Source organism: Dendropsophus ebraccatus, chromosome 7 (assembly GCF_027789765.1).
Source record: "Dendropsophus ebraccatus isolate aDenEbr1 chromosome 7, aDenEbr1.pat, whole genome shotgun sequence".
Classification (NCBI taxonomy): Eukaryota; Metazoa; Chordata; class Amphibia; order Anura; family Hylidae; genus Dendropsophus; species Dendropsophus ebraccatus.
The window spans coordinates 40,748,071-40,766,475 of NC_091460.1; the positions used below are offsets into that span (position 1 = coordinate 40,748,071).

An 18,405-nucleotide genomic window follows, 5' to 3' on the forward strand; every position below is an offset into this window, starting at 1 on the left:
ATTAATTAAAAGTTAAGTTTTAAAGTAATGATCTACACAGCATCTTAGGTTTGATTTCTTGTTTTGTATCTATGATACCTAGCGTGTTGATCTGGGGCAACCCGGGTTGAAGATGACATCATTGTCACAAGATGGCGGGGTTCGACACAAGATGCGGTGAGTATAATGCACCAACACTTCTGGGTCTGGCGTGGGTGGGGGGGAAATACGGGGAAGGGGACCATTCACATACATAAGTTGTATAACTTTGTAATGTGTGTTATTTTGTGAATAATTGTTTAGCGCTGCTAAACAAAAAGGCCTCCTTTGATGCGGTAGGCCGAAACACGTTGCTACTATGAAATAAATATCTTTATGGGTGACTTCACACATACCGTATTGCTGCGTATTTATCACACAAAACTCGCAGGAAAGTAGCTGCGTTTTTTGTGGCGTTAAACTTTCCTGTGAAAATCATGTAAAAATCAGTGACTTTATAGCAATCAGTATCACTGTGGATTTATGTGCGAGAAATTCGCAGCGATGCGGTACGTGTAAAGGCACCCTATCAGTGAATTACCGGCGAGCAGCTCCAAAAGCTTACCATCAAACAAACATGGGATGGGAGAGGGAGTGAGGAGGCGTTACAGTCCTCAACATTTGGGCCGGTAATGCCACTTTGCACCTGGCTCAGACACGTGATATAAATGAAAGGAGGAAAAAAAAAAAAAAAAAAAGTGGTATTTTCTAGGCCAGTGCTATCCAGATAAAGTGCAAAAAAATTTATTGGACATTTTTAGATCTACTTTTTAGCACTTTATCTGGACAGCACTGGCCTAGCAAATACCCCCCCCCCCCCCCTTTAGTTTATATATTTCTGCTACATACGGGCCCCTTTTCTTGAGAGTATCCTGTCACTAGAGGTAAAGCCAGCTTAGCAACCCTTTTTTAGTGCAATTTTACACACATCCTATAACCTTTGATACGGTCCTACAGTCTGTCTACACCTGGATACCAGTGGTACCCAGAATAGAGGGGCGATATGAATCAAGCTCAAGTAGCTACCAGGTGAGCGGCGATCTCATACGTTTGTGTTCACAGATCCTCCAAAGATATCACACGAGGCGCATGTGCTGCATTTTTTATTATATTTAGGCTTATAATGAAGCCTGGCTGATCATGTGACATAGAGCCGGAAGAGGCTATGCTGCAGTGCATCTTCTCCCACCTCTATTTCCTGATCCTTACAGGTCTGAACCCAAGACCCAGATCGATCAAAACTTTTGGCATCTCTTTGAAATGTCAAAAGTTTTGTGAAGTGACAGTGAAACATATGCACTAATTTCCATTGAAGAAATTTGTGAATGTGGCTGTACCTGGAACTTCAACTCAGACCCCTCAACTTGAATATCCAAGTTTTCACATTGAGCGTTCCTCTCTAAGAAAGTGGGATTCAGCTATCTGGTGAAGTAGGATTATCCAGGAGCTTTAGTGTGGATTCTGTAGTGAATAATGGAGCATGACAAGCTGGTTGTTGACTAGTGTATGCTCATGCCCCCCACATGTGCAAAACCCATCTCAATATAAAAGCTACAAGCTGCTGAATCCATTGCAATCAGATGTAATGGGGGGAGGAAATTAAGAGTCCATTTACACAGAAATATTATTTGCCAAAGATTTGAAGCCAAAGCCAGGAATGGATTTGAAAAGGAGAAATCTCAGGCTTTCCTTTATGACCTGATCTCTGTTTATAGTCTGTTTCTGGCTTTGGCTTCAAATCTTTGGCAGATAATCTCTGTGTAAATGGACCCTAAATCAGCCACAAACTGGACCATAAGGGTGCTTTCACACTACGGAAAACCACTTGAAGATCTGCCTGCCCCATAGGCTTTATTCTATGCTTAGGCAGATTCCGCCACTCGCCAAAGAATTGACATGTCAATTCTTTTTCTGGTGGAGAGCGGAAACTGCCTAAATAGAATGGAGCCTTCAAGCGGGAGCACAGGATTCCATAGTGTGAGCGCACCCTAACATCTTGTGGCAGTGTTTTGTGGTTTTACTGCTCTTAAAGGGGGTATTTGCATCTGGGCTTGTTAACAGGCTGATTTCTGGGGGTCCAACCATCTTTACCCACTGATCCCAAAAAAGAAAGTTACCCTGCAGGCCATTATTTCTCTATGGGGCCACTTAACGCCCCCTGTGCAGCTGCAACATTTCAGAGTTCAGCACATTCAGTGTCTCCATACAGAAAGGAGCATAGGCTGCACAGACGCTCTGGGGACTTCACTTACTGCAGAGCGACTGCTACCTGCTATGTTACCTGGATGGTCAGACCCAATCAGCTTGTTATCCCCTATCCTACAGAGTGTAATACACCTGGATGAGAATAACCCTCATAATAATCCCATCAGCCCCATACAGTTTAACGGTTTTATATTCTGCACAAAATATAGCTTTGGATTCACTTTCTTGATAAACGCATTGGATAGGGGTATTCTGCCTTAGGTATAACCTTTTAAAGACTTTCACAGTTGTCCAGGCCTTTGCTTGTAGTCATTCAATTGGATCCTACATAGTTTCAAGATCTGTCCAGGTGATGTGATGGACAGGAAGGTGCATGACTTGTTCCAGCATCATTACTATTGTTTATGTGAGAGAGTGACCATCCACATAAGATAAAAAAAGAGATAACAAGGCTTTTTGTCTCTTTATTGGGTGTTAAATAATTTCACAAGAAAACAAAAAAAAGTTACTCTTTGTGTACATGAAAATCAGAACATTACAACCACTTGAGGGGAGAAGGAAAAAAACAAAACGAAAAAAACACAAGAAATGTAAAAACAGAATTTCAGCCCTGAAATGGGAAACTGATATTTTCAGTGCGATGGATATGCAACGCGCTTCATATCACAGTGCGTTCAGCGTTTTGCCAACCTTAAACAAAAAAAAAAAAAACACTACAGAAAAAAAAAAAATAATAATCTAGAAGAGTCTAATGAGTGGGGGGCAATGGTAAAGGAAAACAACTCCAGGTCAGAAAGTCTGTAGCATGACTGGCTATGAAGGTAATGGTAGTAAATGAAAACTATGCATTATTGCCTTGGTCTTAAGTGTCGCCTCAGTCTCTAAAAGACCTGAAACAGCACGGTGCTAAGAACATTGGACTGTTTAGTAGCTATAGGGTTATATGCAATGTAGGACATAGTGTGTGATGAGCATCAATGTAAATGTATGGACTGGTTGATGTAGCTGAGCCCTCAGTCACTGCAGGTGCTCAATAGCTTAAATGTGCACCCGATAATAATGGTACCAGGCTTTCGTGTCACTCAATGCAGGTTTATTATAACCCTTTCAGGAAGCTCCAGGAATTCCAAATTAAAGAAAAAAAAAAAAAAAGTAAATTCCAAGCACTAAATTCAGACACAGTGGAGGAGAAAGGATAGAAATCCAAGTTATAGTTGCTGTATGTGTGGAATGGAAAGGCTGCGCTATATGATTTAAGCTCAGGCGGTAGGGGAAGTCGAGAGGCAACCACCCAAATTGTGTATTAAAATTAAACTAAAACAAAAAGTGAGAATAAACTCCACGCTTTGTAGGCAAAACCAGGAATAAATGCCCATCCCGAAAAATTATAAAAAGGGAAAAAAAAATAAAATTATTTTTTTTGCTCCCACTTTTTCAAACTGTAACCCTAACCTTCAGTGACATCACTTTTCAAAAAAAAAAAAAAAAAAGTCAATTTTTTCCCTTCCTACTTTAAGGATGAAAGGTTGGGAAAAAGAAAACCCCCAACAGCATGTATATTCAGGTGACCGGACTTTCTTTCACACCGTTCCGATCACGATTTGTATTGCCTTTATGGTTACGCCATAGTCCTGAAGCGATGTTAGACTTTTTGCATCTCCTGGTGTTCTAAGCATGCTTTACTTATTAGTTTCTTTTGGTAAATTGTGTGTTTTTTTATATATTGCTCTTACTGTGCTTAAACAAATCTGCATCAAACTGTTAGAAGCACAAAGAGTTCGATAGATCTGAACAATTCTGCTGACAATGGGCAGAGAGTTGAACAAAATGATACATGGATCAATCGTAATATCAGCCACGCGTATGTTGAAAAAACAAACAAAACTAAAACACGCTATTGACCATTGCACGCACATACTTGCCCATCACATCCTTTCATAGTACAACATTATTAAACTACTAGACTAAATAACAGCGACAAGAACTACAAAGGAAAAAAAAAAAAAAAGCTAAATGGCAAAAGCCACAGGACTTCAGATCAAGTCATAGTACATGGGAAAAGCCAATGTTAACGTGAACTGACAATCCTTGAACATTTCCTATCAAACAAAGGGGATCTAAGCTCGACCTCTAAAGCTCCAGGTCTATAATACAATGTGGAAAACTTAAAATGCTCCCAACCTCAGTGGGAGTCTAGGATCCTAGTGCCTAGGATAACCCTTCAAGAACCCAAAAGGGACTTCGGATTCAATGGAGCTTCAGTACGTAGATACAGAACTAAAACTGGCCATAGCCAGCTGCTCAAACTGCCCCAACATCCCCATTCAGCTTGACAGAGCGTGCTTGTGTTCTGAAGGGCAGTAAACTGATGCCACTCTTCATGCGGTGGCTCCACTTCCCTAAGAACTAAAGAATCAGGCATGTCGAAATCAAACTGCCTGATCCTGGTCTCCTGCAACATCTACCAAATGGGGAAAAGTCAGGATGATGCCATACACACTAGATGTTTGGTCACTTCCATTAATCTAATGTGTCCAGGCCAGTTTAAAATGTAACCCAACTATTTGGGATCAACGGTTTAAACAAAAAAGCATAAATTGCTACTTTAATCCCACACTTCAAATGCAGACTGAAGTATGATCAGATACTAAAGACTGATGGCAGCCATCACTTTTAAAACCCGCTGGTTATAAAAAGTTAACTAAGCAAAGTTTGCCCTAACTCTAGCATGCCATCCACCAAATGTATTGTGTTTTACACCTTCCAAAATTATCTAAAGAAAAAAAAAGTCATGGCCAAGTCATAAAATGCACCAGATTTATTAATGGTGTGTGCCATTACAGCAGTGCAAATTACTGCGGTAAAGCGAGTGATGGCAGAAGGAGAAGCGTTAGACACGTCAGCCTGTCCGGTCTAACTTTATGTGGTCTACCTTTAGGACAATACCAATAAATCTGTCCTGTCATCTCTTTTCCACATAAACATATGATTAGCCACAGCTATGTTATACAGGTGCAGCTCATAGCGTTTGCAATATATCGTAAAAGGAGAAAAAAAAAGGGGGGGGGGGGGGAGGATTAGTGGCGTGCCGCCTTTATGCTTTCCCATGCGCACAAACATTCCTGAACATCCCGGGCTTCTGCCATTAGCAAGAATATGAAGTCATTTTCTCCTCCGTTAGCAGGCGCAAAAATATTATAGGATAGAAAACACAGTATTGTTTAAGTCTCTAAGCACAATCTCATTGCTTCTACTTAAGATAGTTTTTTTTTTCATATTTTTATATTATTCACGTTTTTTTTTCTTTTTTCTTAAATCTATGTTTTCAAATGAAGACTGGGCAAGTCATTCATGCTACTCTCCTGCATTCAGAAAGGCACTGACTGATTACAGTGTTACAGAGTTGTCTCCTAGATTGTTTAAGAGAATATCGCCAAAGACTCCAGAAGTCTCTGAATGGCAGAAGTAGCTGTAGGATCTACAAACGTTCATCTAGCTACAGCTTGAAGGTAAAAAGAGGAACATAAAGAGGGTAGGCAAACTGGATGCAGGATTTCTACAAAATACAAGCACATCCATTCTTCATCTGACAACACAATTTAATCTAGCTAGACAAAGCAAAGTATAACAGCTTGTCAGAAAACTAAGAAGAAATAAAGAAAAACTGAGATTGTTACCCTACCTAAACCGCAAGGGGGAAAAAACAAAAAAGAAAAGGAAAAAAAAGGGAAAGAAAAGCACACAAACATCTAAAGTGGTAACTAAAGAGGTCTAGAGCCGCATGCTCTAGAGGAAACAGACAAAATGAGGGCTGGGTATCTCTCCTGGACACTCGGATGTTACAGAACTACAGCTGAGGAGGTTTGTTCACAGCTGAGTGCGGGAGAAAAGTTCCTCTCTGCATATTTCGGCCCATTCGTGTCCTCCCTCAGAAGCCGTGTCAGAGCTGGAACTGTCACTTGAGTAGATCTTCTTTCTGAAGCAACTGGATGGTGTCACCCCGCCACTGAATTCAATTGTGATTTTTGCTTTATTACATGCAGATGTCTGGGGGGAAAAAAAAAAAGTAAAAAATTAACAACCAGGGCTTTTCTTTGCATATGAATGAATGAAATGAGTATACTAAAAGTACTGGGAGGAGGAAGCAGAAATTTACAGCTGATTTTTAAAAATAATCCTGGCCCTTCAGGAACTTTTTGCCATGTACTACTACACTTCCCCAGCAGGGGTCACTGCAGGGGAAATCTTTGGCTTGGCAGGCTGCCTAGTCAGTGATCAATTGATTGTATGGGGGTCATGTCACAAGACTGTCCATGTAAGGGTATGGTCACATGTAGCAAAAAAACTGCAGCTTTTACAGTAGCAGCAGAACAGACTAAATGTACCTGTGGGGTGGATTTTAAATTTACACGGTTTTAAATTTTGTGTCAGAAATGCTGTGGCCTTATTCTTTCCAGCTGACTTCACTGCAATAAATCTGCAGTAAGATTGATTTTGCTAGGAAAATACTGTGGATCTGCAGAAAGGTCCAGAAGTTCTCCATTCCAGGGAAGAAGATATGCTCTGCAGCCAAGCAGCTTCCTGCTCTGTATGTGTTGAGTCTTCTTAAAGGGGTACAGACAATGGCTTGAATTCTGGGAAGAAGTATATGCAAAGCAGCTTTCTTGCACCTCTTTTCGGTGAAAGAAAGTTGCTTTGCATATACTTCTTCCCAGAATCCTCAGTGGAGCATAAATGGCATGTAAGTCTCCATACACCTTTATAGTGCTCCCTAAAATCCACATCAAATTTGCAACAAACCTGCATGATTTGGTAAGGATTTTTCACTGCAGATTTCGCTGTGTGTGGCCATACATAAGGTATACCCAAGTTACAGGCCCATGTTGCCTCTACAGAAATGCATAACTAAAATGGAGTGCTGACTGATCACTTCTTGCTGATGACATATATGTATCTCCATATACAGGAAGGGATTAAACATGGGTAGCTGTTCTCCTCATGTCAAGATTCAACAAAGCCAAGCTACAGCTCCCTAGGGAAGGCACATCCATGAGAAGCAGTTGCCTACCCAAGGCTAATGATCAAATCTAAGATTATTATGTTCTTACCCATCAACAGATGTATTACATATAGGATGCCACACACATAGACAGTACAAAAACAGCGATCAAAAACCACATTACCTACTTTCTCAATCTCGAGAGGATGCCAAGCAGCGCAGGGAAGCTCCTTCCCACCTGTATGGTCTACACAACTTTCTTCCTTCACATCTGTATAGAGAGCTGTATAAAGAGAGGAGATACATATATAAGTCTCTAGTAATACAGAAACAATATAGAAAAACTCTCACACCGCTACATGAATCTATAGAATAGGGAACAAAGAAAGGTGGGGGTACAAAATTGCCCCCAGAGTGAATGGTACACACTGCACGTTCATGGCCCACTCAATTTATTTATTCCATATGGGGCCACTGGACTATAAGCTGAGCCCTCGGAAATGTTGGTGGCCCCACAGAGAAAGAATAGGGCTGCTGGAGACAGTAAAGTGATGTACTTTGCTATATTGAATAGACCGGCAGCAATGCCCATGTGTGACCGCCACTCTATTCTAACAGGGAACTTAAAGTGTCACTGTCATAAATTTCATAACCTAAATCAGCAGTAGATGTGATATAAAGCAAGTTTGCAATATACATTCATTAACGTTGCAATTTTTTTTTAGTTGACATTGAAAACACAGCACTCAAAAAACAGGAAGTCCTGTGTGTCCCAGGCCTTCTGAGTGTTCGCAGAGAGAAGGCAGTCATGTGACTGATGGACACTGAGCCGTGACTCTCTGTTCTAGCCGGAATTTATGTGTTTAGGCCCCATTCACACTTCAATGCAACCCTATGGGACAGATTTTCCTGAACACTGACAACCTTCAGGATTTTTCCTGAAGGGTGCCTGTTCAGGAAAATAGGTCAGGAAATTATAGAACCGGTTCAATAGAAGTCTATGGATGCTAAAGAAACCCTGAAGACACAGCTGATGGTTTCCTGAAGGTAAAAACTGATTACAGTCAGGAAATCTTGGTTTACTGAAGCCTTGGCCTCCTGTTCAGGATTTCCTGACAGTAAAAACTGACGTGTGAATGGGGCCTTAGTCTGTTTTTTTCAACCAGCACAGGTCAGAAAATCTGCCTTCAGGAAACTGGACCTGGATTTCTGGTAAGTACAGCTTTGTTTTCCAGCACGATTAAAAAATAAATTTTATATATACACATATATATATATATATATATATATATATATATATATATATGTAATGTATATTGCAGACTTGCTTTATGTCACATCTACTGTTGATTTAGATTTTTAAAGTTGTAACGACAGCAACACTTTAAGCAACCTTTACAATTGCAGAGGGTCACAGAGGTCTATGTCCCACGATCACACACTTATCTGCTATCCTGACTAAAAGAAATAAGTATATGATCATGGGACTACCCTCTTAGTGGTTGAATGATTCAAAGTCAAAATTCCATAACAATCCTCTACACAAAAAGATTTATTATCTCTTAAGTCCTGCTGTTTGTTTTGAGTAGTGTTCAGCTGCTATGTTCAATGGGAAGTTTTTACAATCTACTTACAGTCACAACAGGATCCAGAGATTAATGGAGAGTACAGGGCCTTCTGCCACCAGCACTGCTTTTCATTAACAGCATTGACGCCCTGTAAGTTGACGCTTACAGGAGGATACTGTGCAAAAAAACAAAAACACACGCATTAGGTTTTATGAATAAAATAAAGTTTAAAGGAGTGGTTATGTGACAAAGCGGTATTCTCAACTCAAAATGAAGATATATGACTAGAATAGGCCATTACTTTATGATTGGTGGAGGTCCAGCGTCTGGGAACTAAGGAAGGTTTAGAGCTCCTCCAGAGTCATCCCTGTACAGTCAACCGGAACTGCAGCATGATTCCTTTCACCTGAATAGATGGTGTTGCAATGGCCCTGCATGACTGCTGGCCGGAAGTGACTGTACAGGTAAAGACTGATGGTGGATATATTGCTAAGTCAGGATTGGTGGTCACTCTGCCACCAGTCATTATGCAATGCCATGTCAGATCAATATGCCATCCTCCTTCGTTGCCCTCACTCTACTGAGGCCTGACATTTCCCAAGACACAAATTTACATAGGGAAAATTTGTTCATATTTCGGAAGATAGCAATCAGTACAAACCCTTTTCTAAAGATTACTAAAACTGCAAAAAGGTGGGTATATATCTAGCACAATAGATCCGATGCCTCACAGCACCTTTGAATGCTATCCAAGCACAGTGCCTTACATATGGTTGTAGCAGTATCTGGTAATACAACACGGTTGTACAAGGACATGAAAAGTGATTGTGCAACTGCACAAATTTAAGTTTAAAAAAAAAAACAAAAAAAAACAAAAAAAAAAACACGTTCTCTTTCCTTTTCCATACTCTGCCAATATCCTGATTCTACACATATTGCAGTTCTGACACCACTATCTCTCTGTCTTCATTCCAACACAGCAAGGAAATGAAGGGACATTAGTAAGTTTGCTACTGAATAGGAATTGCACTCCTACTTGGATCTCCCATGTAGAGTAACACACTGAGAAAAGCCCAGTACTATCCCAATCAAGTTAAGCTTATGTTCACTGTTTTTCTACCTGGACTACAGTAGAAGGATTTTCCAGACAGGCATGCACTGCTTAACCACAGGACAGGGGGGAAAAAAAAAAAAAAAAAAAAAAGTGTTTGAGCAGTGGTGGGTCCAAATGTTGAGACCACCACCGACCATGTGAACAGGGGTCCTATATCTTCATGTTTGAATAGACATAGGTAATGCTGCTCAATTTAACTTTATGGGTCTAATAAAGATGGCGGAACAATGTTCTCAGGCATCTTCATCAGTCACAGAGCTGAAGGAATTAGTAATGCACATGTCCAAATGCCAATCCTGTGGATACATAACAAATGCCCCTCATAAAAACCGCCTTCAAAGTGTTAGCCACGTTAAAAAAAAAAAAAAAACAACACACCTTCTGTCACACAAATGTGAAAATTTTTCATCAATTGGGGGACTCAGTGCAGAGACCCCCTATCAATTGCTAGATACAGCTGGGAAATGCGCCTGGGTGACAGCAAAGACCTTCACCGGCTTTGCAAGGAGTCAGTCAGAGAGCAGCTTCTCCCAGCTATAGTTAGCAATTGGTGCAGGGGCTCAGCACAGAGATCCTAACCAATCAAAACATTCAACATTCAAGTCTTTGTAACATGCCATGTCTTCTTAAATAACTGCAATGCTTAGTACACATTTGTTAAATAATTCACAGCAACTCATGCACATACCTCTCCCAACTCTTCAGATGTAGGATTGCATCCAATATCAAAATTTTCCTTTACATCCGCGTTACTTTTCAACTCCAACGTTTTGCAGCTTTTTTTGGAGTTGTCCATCACGTCACTTTCGAACGACTCGATAATCCTAAAGTCTAAGTGATCCGGTATCTCCTGAGGCAATACAGCGAAGGATTCCTCCTGCCCATCCAAAGAAGTCTGTGCGCTTTTCTCCATGCCAGACTTCTGTAGGCGAGGAAGAAATTTCCCGGATTCAAGCTCAGACTTTCCATAAAAATGACTTTCCTTCTCGGCATCTTCCTCGAGAGGTTTGAGATCATCCTGCGGATCTTCAAACACCTCGCCTTCGGAAAGGGTGGGTACAACTACCTCGTCTTTTTCAGACTCAAAGTCAGACTCGCTCCCTACACCTGGAGACAGCTCAGATGCAGAAATTGGGCGGAAGTGGGTACGTGGAGAGATTCTTATTGATCTGTACTGTGTTCGGTCCACGCCACAAATCCTTGGATGGCCAATGTCGCCCTCTGAATCTGAGCACAAAGCTTTGGGTTTAAAACTAGGACTACTGCTAACAATATTTCCAGGTTCAAAGGAGCACTCAACATGAAGAACTTGAGAGAATCTATTGTTTAACTCAAAAGAGGAGAAGGAGTAGCCCATGCCCGGCTCCTCTACTTGAAAATTATCACATGTACCAAGCAGATTCTCATGCAATATAAAAGAAAAACCCTTGCTTGAGCCTTTATCTCCATTCTGCTCATTTTCTTCAAAAGAAACAAACGGTCTCCATAGCTGGCGATGTCCAGGAGCAATGCTATTGCCTGGTGTCATGAACACATCGGTGCCAGCTATTGTAACCACATCAGAGGAGGCACAATCCAGTAAGCTTGCTTTTGCTGGACTTTGCGGCACCACGGCCCACTCATCTTCGCCATTAAAGTTCCCGAATTCCCCATAAACACCTCCAAGAATGAATGAATTCTCTTTCACGTGGTTTATATCCCAGGGTTTGGAGGGAGTCATATAATCTCCGCCGTCAACTTTTGATGACTCGCAAGTGAGAAACGCACGCTTTTCTGCAGAGTTTCTTTGACTTTCCCAGAGATGGTATTCGGATCTTTGCACTGCCTTGCTGGGCTCTTGAAAATTTAGTTCTTCCGCATCGTAGTTATTTACATCGAGAGGGAACAGCTGATCTTCTTCGACATTTGTCCACAAGTCTTTGATGACTCCTGAGCTGTATCCATGTTTGTGAAGGCTGCTTTCAGGTTCAACCTCTGTAGTGTCAGATAGTTCTTCATTTTCCTGCTCTAGCTGAATGCCACAAAGTGACTCTAACTTTGATTTCTTCCCCAATACTGGCACAGGCTCCTCTCCTAAAGACACGTTCTTTAGGAATGAACTTTGTGATGTGATACTGGGGATCTCATCTTGGAAAGTTAAAGTAACTGTGGGAATTATATAATTCAGATCTTCCGTGTTCAACTGGGTGTAATCTTCGAGGTGACTATTGAGAGCCTCTGTATCCGATCGGGTACCATCTGAATGCGACCATGGACTGCATGTTCTGGTTGAAAGGTTCGAACACTGTTCATTTTCATCAAAGGCACTATTTTTGGTCCATATAAGTAATCGCGACTGAGTTTTCCCAAACCCATTCATGCTGGAAGAAGACTCTGCTTTACCCTTCTCATTGAACACCCTCTCCCTGGGCATCGAGAATACAGAATTACTGCATTGCACTTCAAACACTGAAAAATAAGAGTTCTTTCCATCAAAAAATAAATCTTGATTGCCTGCGTGCATGTGTGTATTGAGCTTTGTGCTGTCGAAAAAAGGGGAGAATGTACTGGGGGAGTCCCCTCCTAAACTCTCACCGTCTGCATCAGCTGAACTTGAAGGTGAACAGGACTCCCAAAATTGAGCTAGTTTACTATGATCTTGCAAGAAAAAACCTTCAGCACCAATAGAACTGGTCAATTCTGTCCATATTGCACTCTCCCCTTGCAACTCCTTATCGTCTAACACTTTGCAAGATTCAGCCTCGCTTTTCACGTTGCTTTTTTGTCGGATCATATTCAAGATCCGACTTTCTCCTTTTGTTTTCTCTGAGGCACCTGGATCCAACATGGATTGATCAATTTCGACTTCATAGAAGTGTGCGAGTTCTACAGGATGAACATCATCCAGATAATTGTCCTCCAGGAGAGAACAGTTTGAGGTCCCTGTGTGATCACTTGTCTCGGTTACGACTGCAGGCATTTCTACAAAGTGCCCCTCGATGAAGGTACCCGCTGCGAGGTATGTTTCATGGATATTGTGGGTATTTAGATGAAGATCTTTTACAAATTCTGACAACTCTTCTATGTCTTCGGCTGCGTTATACCAACCACGATTTTTTCTATATGCAGTTTCCAATTTACTTTTGCTGTTAAGAGGAATAAAGTATTCTGTTATGGGTTCCGTATACCACAATGGCTCCTCCCTGAATTCTGTTTCTTTTCTCTTCTCTTTGAAGACATCATCTCCTTCTTTATCTATTTCTTTATATGTATATTCTTTGACTTGTCGTTTTACTCTCTTGCAGAGCGGCTTCACAGATCCAGCACTGCCGCTCACCGCAACATTTTTTCTCTCACTGGTTTTTGATGGAAGCTTTGGAGCAGTTTTCCCCTTTTTGTTCCGGACCTCCCTAACTTTATGCCTTACTTTGATGAATCTAGTTTTTGTTTCGCCCTGGTTACCACTAGAACTTGAGCCTGCTTCACTTGAACCAGATGACCAGGATCGAGGGCGGATTTTTCCATTTGACTTGTGCCTCACACTTTTCAAAATATTTGTTTTCTCATCGACTGCGCCGTTGCTAAACTTGTTCTCTTTCTCGTTCTTGCCTTTCCTCTGTTGGTTCTTTCCCTGTACAGTGTTAGAAGCTCTGTTGTTCTTGGTGGTCACTACTGCTTCACTTTCACTATGGCAATTCTTTGGTGATGGAGTTTCGGTGCTTGTTTGTGGGGCAGTGGAAGATGAGGAGGAGCTAGAATAAGAGCAGATTTTCGACTTGTTCCATACGGTCATTATTTCTTGCAGGCAAATGGGCTTTTCTGAAAGTGGTGGAAAAGCTTCATAATACCTAAAAGAAACAAAAAACAAAATGTAAGTTTATATATTTTTTTTACTTGTCTTGTACAAGAATATGCAGATTGTCCAATTTTGTAAGAATCCAGTGGAAACCAGCAGAAGACTCACCTGTTATGTTCCCATTGGGCACAGAATTCTGAGAACGAAGGTAGTTTTCTTACCTTCATCCTCAGCAGCTGTTTAGTTAAACCCACTATTTTTATGTAAATTAGGAGGTTCAATGTACTGGGGGTGGAACTACTGCACCAATCCCTTTGTCTGTTTCCTGCAGTGACATCATTCCATCTGCTCATTCCTGTATAGCGCCAGAGTAGTATTTATAATAAGTGGTAGAAGGCAGGGTGGGTCAGTGCACTGGGGACTGTAGTCCCACTCCCTCCTTGGCTTTCCTGTGCAAAATCCCCAGAAATAAATTTTTTTACAGTACCTAACATCTGTGTGTGCTTGTAGACAGAATTACAGAAACCCCGCATTCAGAATCTGCAGCAGATTTTACACTGATATCTGCAGCTTTAAATCTGCTGAAAATCCTGTACACAAGAATGGATCCTAAGGGTATGTTCACATAACTTTCACATAGGATTTGTTGAGTAATAGGTTGCAAAACCCAAGTTTAATCAACAAACCTGTCCACATGCAATGGAAAGTTTGTGCAGCCGGAGGATCACAGCAGACATAAGTGGCATGTCAACTATTTCTGATGGAAACGCAGAGAGTTAGCACCACTGAATGACAATTTCTGCCATTTAAAAACATATCAGAACATTGTGAACAGTCGTGCCCAAGCACTACTTTTTAGCTTTACCCTTTAACCTCTGCTCTATCACCCCGGCACACGGATAGAAGTGGTACTTACATTTCTGCCTGATCCTTTCTGGCTGGAGATGAAGTAGCTTCGGGTGACAGCGATTCATCGACTTTGTTACTTTTGTCTTCTGCGAAATGTCAAAACACAGTTGATTAGGAAGAGAATGTGAGCAGGCAGAACATCTTAAACTGCTACAGCAAATCACCTGTTAGAGAGCTTTCATCACTTATTACAGAAGGAAACATGACTCACGATTACATTTGAGTTTATCAGACCTTGACTTCTGTAAAAAGTCAATGTTGCCCCATCATTTTCTTATTTTTTTGCTTTTAATTTTAAAATACCAACAAAAAGACATCAGGTAAAATGAAAGGGTTGTTCAGGACCATAAAGGTATAACTGGCCTAGCTCCTGGCAGCTCCCCTTCTGTTTCTGATAGGCAACCCTTGTAGCAGGCATAAAGCTATGCCGCTGTGGTAGGGTCTAGGTTGTGGCTGCTGCATTCACAATTCTTTTAGCATAAACACGCCACGATAACTCCGAAAGCTGCAATCTGAAATGTCATCACATGTAGCCATGCTGTTTTCATAGGTTTCCTATTTACCTGGTTAATTCAATCACTTGCAGCTATTTGAAAAAAATTGCACAGTCTGTCAGATTCTATACATAAAAGCACTACTATGATGGATGGGAAGAAATAAGAAGAGAATTACCTTTACTGGTGGGCAGCTGGTCACCTTGGCTACTCTGGAGATCTTTCAGCTTGGAGCAGAGCTCTTCCACTAAAGTTTCAATTCCAGAGCTCTAGAAGAAAAAGAGAAAGATTTATGACCCCTGTGAAGACTACCTCCTTCAACTCTGTAAAGCAAAGGGCCGGGCACTTCCCAAGATCTAGGAATCCCTTCTCAGAATTAAGTCATGCCAGGGGTCAGCAGATATAGGCTGCGCAGCCTATCAATTCCATTCAGTGGAGGCAATGTGCCACCAAATCAGACGAATGGGCAAGTAGAGGGGAACTTTCTGGTATCTTTCATGAAGAATAATCCATGTACAGATGAAGCAAACATTAACTTTGCAGTATAGGTATGTAACCTTTAGGAGGTGTTGTCCATCTCAGGTCCTGTTTAGAGATGCAAACATGAATTTTTAGGATTCATTTGTAAAGTTGCCTAAAGGAGTCTTTGTCCATTCAAAAGCTTGTGATTGTGTCAGGTCTCCCTTTGCTTAACCTCCACATTTATAGTTCAAGACAAAAAGCACAAAAAATTTGAGAAACAAAAAATTATTTTGTACACAGCCCTATGCGTTTTCACAGCTGCAGCCCATAAACAGTGTGTCCTCCGATCCTGCAGCGTCATACTCCTCTATCTGCCCTCTTCTTCTCGGTAATCCAGACACGGCAGACAAGGGATCAGGAGGAAGAGTGTGACTGGTGACTGCTGGATCAGACTACATCTAGTGTTTGTTTACAGTCAGTTCCCCTGGAGATACATAGGTCTGCATTAGAGCAGTAGTCATATATGGGATGACTATTGTAAGTGCACTAATACAGTCATAAGATACCCAGATAGCTAGACACCCATGGCTATATTATCAGAACCCTTTACAGAGTACATTCACATCCTTCAATACCATTCTGCTGACTAAAGACAGATTCCTAATCGTAAAGTGTCCAGCGGCAGGCACAGATCACCACGTCTATAGAGGAGACAGCTGCTGCCTATTGGTATTTGCATTAGGACAAGTCCCATTATTCATACTGCTGCATCTGTACTAGAGGCAAGGCGGCATCGAACGTTAATGTGAACCTGGCGGAGACAGATACCAATCATTACTGGATACAACCGCATCATACACATCTGTTCATTCTTATTTATAATCACAAACTAGCCAACAACTAACTCCTCTGCTTCCTATACAATCTGACTTCCTATGAAAACTATACAATACAGTGCATCCACACACATCCGCACAACCAGACTAGAAAACCTTTGCTGAATGACTAAGCAGATTCTCTCCATAACCAGCATGGCACCTTAAGTTGGGGACGACATCGCAAGTAAACCTAAAGCCTCAGTCCCACTCCCACAATCGCCTAATTCTTGCACCATCATCTTACCATGGCTCAAGGAGGGTAGTTTCGGAAGCAAACTATTTGTTCCAGGATCAGGCACGTCTTACACCAGCTGACATTCTGCATGCTGTTGTGCTGAGCGGTACATAGCCGGTGATGAAGGGGAGGAGGGGGGAGGCAGCTCACAGCGCAGCGTACCAACCCCCATGAGATCACTGTAGCATCTTGCAGCACACAGAGTGTGGAGCTCAGCTAGGCAGGGTGAAGACACACTCAGCCAATGGAAAGTGAGTGTCTCATTCGGTCACGCGCTGACATTTCACCTCTCGTGTCTGTGACAGCTGTCAGATAAAGCAGGGCCATGGAGGAGCAAGACAGTACGCCTCCTCCTAAACAGAACATGCCCAATGAGATTGCTCTGTACCATCTGAGAGGCCTCCCCATTGCCAGGAGATGAAAAGTCTGGCCCTTCAGCTCGCTCCACATTTCTCTCCCCAGGTTCGGGGTATGCCAGGAAACTGAAGAACAGGCTATAAATACAGCGAGGCACAGTAACACAGATCAGGGATCAGACACCACCCACAATCCCAGAGACTGGCAAATACCTGTCCCTGAGGGCCTCCTGTCAGAGAGGAGGATTCAGTATACAGTTACATGTGGGGTGAGGGGCAACGCATCGCAATCTACAGACCTACAAGTAGTAACCTGCTCTCTTACTCTTAGGCCACATTCACACACCCGTAGTGCAGTCCGTGGCTGCGGACCTCCCTACTGTATGTGTATCCGTAGTGCTCCGTGCTTCTCGGAGCACTACTTTCACACATCATTACCCAAACGATCCGTCCGCATTACAACATGTCCGTTCGCGGCCCTGTATACACGGACGGACGTGTGAACGGGGCCACAGGAGAACATTGGTTTCATGTTCTGTCCGCAATTGCGGACAGAACAATGAATGTGTGAATTAGCCCTTACGCCCGTATTACACGTAATGATTATCGTTTAAAGATACACTATAACTAAAAACTAGCAACTTAGTAGCGATTGATTCTGAGGTTATTACATTCACAGATTAATGTTATGAATGATTGTTCTTATGTCATTAAACGGCCACTAATCCACACGTTTTATGAGCAAACGATTACACGAACAGATACGCAAATGATCGGCGAACTACCAATGATCATTTTTCAACATGAAAAATAAACAATATCGCCTTCGTCATTTGATTGTTGGGTGTTATTACACGGACAGATAATCGCTCATTTTCAATCGTTATATCGCTCCGTGTGATAGAGCCTTTAGGTTCTGTTCAAACATACAAAAAAAACACAACATTGGTTTTGAGACATAAAATACATCTTGTATTACACCCCCAAAACAAGCATTTTAACCATTTTCCACTCATTTCAATGGGACAGCAGTTATAAAATGGGTGAGATTTATCAATGAAGATCGCCAGCTGATCGGAGGAGCCGCTTGGCTACCAGGCACAGAGCTGTACATTTTGGTGTGGCAATGCTTGGTTTAGCAGTGTCTTATTCAAGTGAATAAACTACATGTCGTACCAAGGATGGCCACTACAAGATGTACGGCGCTGTGAGAAGGTGATAACACTTGCCCGAGCTCCACGACTCTTCCATCAGCTGATCATACCTCGCCAACCTGATATGGAACGTTTCTCCTTAGGATACATACTAAAATTCCTGGTGAACCCCCTTCAGGCTCTTTAATCACAACATCAATGAATCACTTCATACAAATAGAAACAAGGATTACATTAC

At 41.8% G+C, this 18,405-nt stretch overlaps 1 protein-coding gene across 3 annotated transcripts in view; it reads right to left on the bottom strand.

Annotated features, from left to right (window-relative positions):
- Positions 1 to 2,671: 2,671 nt before the first annotated feature.
- KIAA0232 (KIAA0232 ortholog) overlaps positions 2,672 to 18,405 on the bottom strand; it is a 31,235-nt gene continuing 15,501 nt past the window's right edge. The window contains exons 1-7 of one of the 3 annotated variants that reach the window (XM_069977395.1): positions 16,667 to 16,793; positions 15,261 to 15,351; positions 14,596 to 14,674; positions 10,593 to 13,731; positions 8,857 to 8,965; positions 7,411 to 7,505; positions 2,672 to 6,270 (exon numbers count right to left, since the gene is read on the bottom strand). In XM_069977395.1, coding sequence (XP_069833496.1) covers positions 6,091 to 6,270; positions 7,411 to 7,505; positions 8,857 to 8,965; positions 10,593 to 13,731; positions 14,596 to 14,674; positions 15,261 to 15,351; positions 16,667 to 16,669 — 3,696 coding nt within the window. In that variant the 5' untranslated portion in view covers positions 16,670 to 16,793 and the 3' untranslated portion in view covers positions 2,672 to 6,090. Of the gene's footprint in view, positions 6,271 to 7,406; positions 7,506 to 8,856; positions 8,966 to 10,592; positions 13,732 to 14,595; positions 14,675 to 15,260; positions 15,352 to 16,666; positions 16,794 to 18,405 lie in introns of those variants that run through there. The other 2 variants (XM_069977393.1, XM_069977394.1) reach the window with 2 other exon arrangements.